At 29.5% G+C, this 7,813-nt stretch overlaps 1 protein-coding gene across 2 annotated transcripts in view; it reads right to left on the reverse strand.

Annotated features, from left to right (window-relative positions):
- LOC108690379 overlaps positions 1-3,830 on the reverse strand; it is a 13,151-nt gene extending 9,321 nt beyond the window's left edge. Inside the window, exons 1-3 of one of the 2 annotated variants that reach the window (XM_018197636.1) lie at positions 3,730-3,830; positions 2,155-2,268; positions 179-366 (exon numbers count right to left, since the gene is read on the reverse strand). In XM_018197636.1, coding sequence (XP_018053125.1) covers positions 179-366; positions 2,155-2,206 — 240 coding nt within the window. In that variant the 5' untranslated portion in view covers positions 2,207-2,268; positions 3,730-3,830. Of the gene's footprint in view, positions 1-178; positions 420-2,154; positions 2,269-3,729 lie in introns of those variants that run through there. The other variant, XM_018197635.1, reaches the window with a different exon arrangement.
- Positions 3,831-7,813: the final 3,983 nt, after the last annotated feature.

A 7,813-nucleotide genomic window follows, 5' to 3' on the forward strand; every position in this document is an offset into this window, starting at 1 on the left:
GTCTGACACCGAGAGTTGTTTGTGCTACATACACATTTACACGGATCGTGTCCATTATGGTAATCCGACGATGCAATTCGATGCGTTCCAACAACTGCATAAACATTCAGTATGCTATCCATGCAAAATAATGGAGTAAACACGGGGAGAAGAGCGAGTGCGACACGAACGCACTTACCTGGAGTGGGCTTGGATCGATCATGGTGCAGCTTTGTCTATGTTGTTGCTGAAATTTCGGCTGGTACGGTTCGAGCATGCGGATCTTGCCCCATCGATTGAAAAACAGAGCGATGGCAGCCACCCATAGAACCAGGACAAGAACGACAATCAGGACCTCCTCGGCTCGTACCACTACCGCGCCCGGTTCTGCAATTCCTGATTAAATCCTCTCTCGTTTCTTGCAGTAAAGTGTACAAAAACTATACAATTATAAATAACAAATGAAGTTATAAGTTTATGTGAAAGATCAGTGTTTAATGAGTGCACAGCGTGTGCATTATACTCCTATTAATATAGATTAGTATTAAGATTAAAGCTAATCCAACGACCACGATAATGTGACCTAATTTCTCATGTGCATCCTTTGATCTACGAGCCAACTTATACGCGAACGTGTCTGGCTGACTGCGAGAGAGAAAATAAACTCAGGAAATATCGCTCAGGGATACAATTCAATGTTCAGTCATATGTAAACCTTTGTTGGCGGTCGTATAATGCTGTCTAACGATGTTTCATACTACGCTCGTATGGTAAACGATCGAACTGATAAATTGATATCCACCGTCCTATATGGTCGAAATGGGACCGAGGAGAGAACTTTACTTCACAGGCTATCATGTAGAAAATCAAACGGAGAAAAAGGAGTAGACATATTCCATTATATTGTATAATGTTCGCATATTCATTCCTGACATCCATGATGTATGTAGAGTATACATAGTTTGAGATGACGTTCTATACATAATTTATATCTGCTTTAAATCTCCTCTCTTTGTGTCCCCTCTTTGTGAGCAACAAAACTTTTTATACATTTTCAAACTTACATACTCATTAAAGAATTGAAATTTAAATTATTTGCGAAAACACATTACAAAATTTTCGATATTCCTTTTTCTTCATAGTATGTTAAATTGTATCGCAGGTGGTCTACCGCAAATTTAATCATAAGTACGCCAAATTTATGTGAAATTTTACTTTTTCATGTTTTCATTTCTCAAGAAAAATTGATCGACCATCTGTCACCAACAACTTTCCATAAAATCTCTGGAGTGTCGTCAAGTATAAACATTTACAATTTCACGTAAAACTAAAATAAATAGTCGTAAAACGTGCCTAAATTAGAATTAGATTAGCGAAGCTATATATATCGGAAAATTTGCACGTTCTGCACATTATGCAATAAACAATTATTTACTCATTAATGTAATTTCATCTACATGTACATAAGTGATACATCTATGTTTACCGTGAAACCGTCATTTCGTCGTAAACGTGATAGATAGATTTCGTGAGAAATATAAATTTCGTGAGATGTGAAATGATCCTTTCTGAATAATGCTTTGTTAATTGATGAAAATAAAATTGAATCGACGTGCAGAACGAAAGCTCGAAAGATAAGTAAACGTTGAAAAACTCAATTACTCCACGAATCATTTTTTTTCATTTGTTACGATAAAAATAAAGAAAAACGTCACGTCAAAAATTCACACAAACAAACGATATACGAAGAATCGAGCTCTCGGAACCTTTGTAAATTGAAACAATTATTTGTGATGAATGTTTCAGAGATCTCATCACATTTTTAGTTCCGATTATGTTTCTTTTCTATTATTCGAGATATAGCGATACCGACCAGATTAAAATCCGTGCTAAAACTTCATTAAATTTCAAGATAGCGATCATATGTTACTTTTCGTAAATGTTTCTTCAAAAATCCAAATAAACTTATTTTTCCGGTAACATGAAGGAAGAAAAACTAAAAAGACTTCGGAAACCATAAATTCTTATTAAGAAAGAAGAACAAGAAAGACGAGATTAAAAAGAATTTTTATATCTTGCTTAACAAGATTGGTCAGAAAAATATCATGAAATATCAGAAATGAAGGTTATATACAAAATTACTCTCCCAGGATTATATGAAATTGTTAGACTTACCATTGGGAAAGGTCGAATTGAGCTCGGTGGTGGCTTCCAATTCCGATGACATAGAACCGACGATGACAGCATCTGGTGCTTCCTTGAGCTCCACTTCGATCTTTGTCACGTCACCTATAAACAAATATTTTCACTTGTCTCATTAATCATCCGACTGTATAATTAAATATTAATTATAACAGTAATTAAAACTTTTTAATTAAGGTTTTATTATCTGTTATTAGGGAGTTTTTTTGAAATAATAGTGGATCTAGATATGGTAAACGCTAAAGGTTATTCTTTTTGTTAATTTGTTAAGAAGAAGATATCATTTACCGTATCTGGATAAATGGTATTCCCAAAACTCTCTATCTTACTATTTTTTCTTTCGTGTAGAGAAAAAGGAGGTAGTTATGATTACGCAGAGAGTTATATTATAACAGCAGAGGGAATATTATTTTGTATAGTTTGTAGTACATTTTTGGGAGCAACTATCAAAATGATTTTTTCACAATATGGTTAAACGTTACTTACAACATAGCCACTGGTCGTGAGTGTTTATTGTGTTGATAAAGGCTACATTTTAGTTTTGCAGGTAAACAATTTTGCAGATGTTTACTCTTTACGTTGACATAGTTTTCAGAAATATGTTGCTATTAATTTGGTAATCTAGTTTGTGGAGGCCTCAAATATTATACATATTTTTTCAAAATATTAGAAAAGTTATGAAAACATTACAGAATTATGAAAGAATTACAAGATTATTCTAAACGGGATTAAAAATAATTCGAAAAATTTAGCAAGTTTACTATATGAATTAAAGCTGTGCTTTAATAAAAAATAATATTTTTTTAATTTGTGCACTCTAATAGAAATGAAAATATATTATATAATAATGATAGAAATCTCAATTTTTCTGTATATTTAAAGTATTCTAAATGATTTATGTGAAGTTACATTGTGATGTAAAGAATAATTATTCTGTAAATAAACAAAATATTTAATTCTTCTAAATTTTTATAATTAATGCCTGAATGTAACTTATAACGTAAATTATTTTAAATAACTTATAAAAGTTAAAACTTTTGTCATTGCTTTTTAAATTCTAATTTATAATAAAAATAGTAACAAATAAAGTAAATAAACAATCAAAAATATCAATAAAAATAGAATGTTATAAACACAACTTCCATACAGTTCATTTAAAAGTACAAATACTAACATATTTGTAAAAACAGATGCAGACATCCATAAATGATACCTATAATTGAACCTTTGATAACAAATTACATGTTCATATTTCCATATAAAATTATGATAAGAGTTATAATAATAGTGAAATATTCCATATCCTCCTTTCATTTCATAACTACAATCATTGTCCGTCTTAAGTTATTTATAAATTACATTCGTTCTGCACATTCAAAGAGCTTCTATTCATAATATAATTGATATCCCTCTAGGATCAACTTGTATCAAAAGTAATTATGTCACACGAATATCTCTTGAGTTATTTCAATAAAGCAAAATGATATTCCATAACCTCCTTTCTTATTCTATATATAATATATTATAATATACGTGAATATTATATACCGCTTCCATCAGTATCGCTGTGTTTGCTTGGCGAGATCGTAACATGCCGATGTCTTTTGGGTCGATCGTTTCCCTCCACAATGAGATATTCTTTGCTGTGACGGCCTATAATTTAAAATAGATTTGTTTAAGAAAAATGATACATTATAATTAAAATAACTGAAATAAATCTACTTCTTAACTACTTCTTAGTTTGATCTTAAAATTTATTTCTATTAAGACAATCAATTATTTATCAGAAATTCAGGATAAATATCTTTTTATAATTTTATGTGTCACATATATAAAAAGAATTTGAGAATCAGAAATACGGACGCATATAAATATTATTATACATTATACATTTAAAATTATAAGTCTAACTCTATCTTGAAATCTGACTCGAATCATAAGTCTAAAAAGGGTTTAACTTCAGAACTAAAAGATATTTAATTTTAGAATTTAATTTCTTTATTACTTTAGTTGTTTTCGAAAAACATTCATCTCTAAAAAATTGAAAACATGTAATAAAAGAATTTCTCTATATGTCTACTATTTGAATGGATTTATATGAAAAATGTCGCATTGCGTTTAAGAGACAAAAATAAGAAATAGGACAGCGTGCAGAAAAAAAGAGAACGCCAGTGGTGCTGAAAATGTGCCTTTCCGTTCGCGCATTGCTCGTCCTCATGCATTATTTAAAGAATGTGCTCGACTACGTTTGATATATTGGTTACGTATCTTTGGTTCATGTTTTCATCGCAAGCGAAAAGGATTCTGTCGTGACAGAACAACGGCGACATTCGTTTGCACTTTCGCCTATTGCGCGTACAATTTCGATATTTTGGTTTAGTACGGTATTAAATCTTCCCCGATAAAGCAACTTCAAAATCCGTTTAAATTTCGCCTGAGCTTGTTTATCATCTTCCTATCATAAATCGCATAGCGAATGGTTGTTATGCTTCGATTACTAACGCGCGATTAAAAGATCATTAATCGCATAAGCTCGCCGTCTTTCTCGACTCTGAAATTATATGGTCACGCTTAAGTTTCGCGAATATTTTTCAAGCTTATGCCTTTAATAATAAAAAAGTTTATCGACCGCTATTGCAGCTCTGTAAATAATGTACGCGACTAATATAACTCGCGTACTATGATATGTCTATTAAGGGAATTGCCATAAGGACTTACGATTGGCCGTATGAAGGGGATTAAAACGTTACAGTCGCCATTCACAAATAATGATCGCTGAAATAAGTTCCGCGATAAAGTTAAAGAGTTTACTTCGATTTCGTGACACAATTCTAGATAGATATCCCATAACGATCGCTACTTGCCAGGAAAAAAAAGCTTCTCTGAGTCTCATATTTCAGAGCGGAGAATCGTTTACTGTTAAAAGCCTGGTGGACAGCGAACAAGGGGTGAGAAAGTTGTGTCGAATGCGGGGATGCGCGTAAAGAGCACGTGAGTAATTACACGTCAAGAATTTTTCTCTGTCTTTCTCTCTCTCTCTCTCTCTCTCTCTCTCTCTCTCTCGCTCTTTTTCTATCATTTTCTTGTGTTTTATTCTCCCGCAGGCGATGGCGATAATGGCGGAAGAAAAGATAATCGCAACGCTTAAATGAAGCGCGAGATTTAATGGAGCTATAAAGTAGCCTTTTTTGTTTTCTTCGCAAAAAATCGACCTTGAAGTGATAAAATATACGAGCAATAAAAAAAAACTTGAGAAATCAATGCGCATACATTTTAATAAGTTTAATTATATCTTTATACTACATGCTACGCATAAAATTCGCTGCAGTGCAAATATATAACTTACGCAATTTTATTTCCGTAACATTATTTTCAGACCACAATTATGATGTAATTTTTGTTCGCCTACTTGAATATTACTTATTGATTGAAAATAACCAGCGTTATTAGATAAATTTATTATGTTCTGAAGCCACCTTGATTTCATTATGTAAAGTCGGCTGACATGACGTGAGTCGGTTATATAACATAGGTATAATAAAGCAATACCGGTGCCCAAGGAGGAATGTATACACAAAGATAATTCACTTTGTGTCGAAACAAAGCTGTCTTTATTATTTTCAACATATTGACTATAATAATACGTATATGTCATAAAATGAATTGTCAACTGTCGCTGCAATTGTCTGCACAAAAATGATTATATAAAAGAAAGTTAATGGTATTGACATCGAGGTCTCTTAATAGGTCTCCTATTTATTTCTCGTAAATTAAACATTACATTTTATATAAACATTACATTTTGGATTACTTATTATTATTTATTATTATTTTATTAATATTGATAAAAACAGAATTTATTTAGATAATTAGAGAAGAAAAAAATTTATATATTTATGTTACTTGTTTCTGTTCAAAATCAGCTAAAAATTAGCGAATTTTACAAATGCAAAAATAAAATTCTTACAATTTTTATTTACACTTTGTGTGATTAAAATAATAATGGATATATTATAATATTAGAGCGTTTTACATATTCCTAACTATTTTTATTTATATTTTTCTCTTTCTTATTTTTTTTTTATAGTTTTAAACATAAAATTAGAATGTAAAACGACACTTATGATCTGTAAGACAGACTATAAATTAACTTAATAATATGTATATAGTATCACGTTATTAAATAAATAATCTTATCAAATCTGAAGGCGTTTCTTGTATTTAAAGTCTTTAAAAAACTTTCACATTACATATTTATGTTGTACGGAATAGCACAAAGTATGCACATATACAAGTAATAAAAACATTTTATATTAAAGAGTGAAAGAATTCTAGAAATTTTTATATACATTAACGTATAGACATTTTACACAAATAATTCCTGTAAACGAAAAAGAATAAGAATAAGCAGCATTAAGGAGATCCTATTTAAATTCAAAAATTCTTTTCCAGGATTAAAGTATATGCATAATACGTGTCTGTGAGATGGAGTTTATGCCGAGAAAACAACAAAAAGTTTTTTTTTTTAATTTCAATTTCGAAATTTTTTGTCGTTCTCAGTATAAACTCAGTATAACTCCATCTCATAGACTTTAAAAGAGAAAAAAGTAATTGTTATATAAAAATTACGATTTAAGACGGCTAAGACCTCCTTAAGGTCTACTATCTACTTCATTTTATAGCCAATTTTAAGATCAGTTCATTTTATAGCCAATTTTAAGATCAGTTACTCTCTCTTTACAAAAAAAATTAATTATTACAAAATTCTATACTGTATTATAAGAACTTCTATATCATTGATAAAAGATAATTTTTAATTTGTATTTGTTTTTCCTAAATTTTGTTTTTAGCTTTTATTTAAGAAATCTAAAAGCAAAGTAATATAACTGTCATTAAGTAGATGACCTCTAATAGCTTACATAAATTTTTATTATTACAAAATTAATTTAATGCACTTCATGTTAATCAATTTCTAACTGTTCTAGTAGTAACATTCTAGTAGCGTTATTCTCTCAACTCAAAACTTTTTTAAAAAATATGTATATATATATATAAAACAATGCATATAAGTACATATATAAATAATTATTTCTGGGAGGATCTTCTTATTGTATTTATTGTAACTTTTATCACAAAAAGCACTGCACATTGGAATGCTTCAGGAAACCTTAGGATCGCAGAACATGAAATGCAGGAATGTTAAAATCTTGTAGCATCAGATGAAGCTTTTAAAGCTTTTATTCTATTTTATAAACAACAAAACGAAAATTTATAAATAAAAAATAATTATTATTTTATTGAAATTAAATGAGAAAATGCGAATGTTTTCTGGAAATTTAGAACTTTCTTAAAGAATAATAATAGAAACTGAAAATCGCTAATATTTTTAAAACTTCTTACAATTTCTAATCTATAAAATTTGTCATAAAAGAAGAAATATATTTTATGAGACTTATACATTCCTAATATTTATTTGCGTTACATTTCAAAATAAAAATCATATATAATATGTATATATGTATAATATACTATAAGTACACAATAGTTTTATATAAAAATAACGAGTATTTACATAATATTTTTATTTTGTGTTTTAATATATTAAAATATATATTTCATCATATTTAGACAT

The sequence above is a fragment of the Atta colombica genome, unplaced genomic scaffold (assembly GCF_001594045.1).
Source record: "Atta colombica isolate Treedump-2 unplaced genomic scaffold, Acol1.0 scaffold32, whole genome shotgun sequence".
Taxonomy (NCBI): Eukaryota; Metazoa; Arthropoda; class Insecta; order Hymenoptera; family Formicidae; genus Atta; species Atta colombica.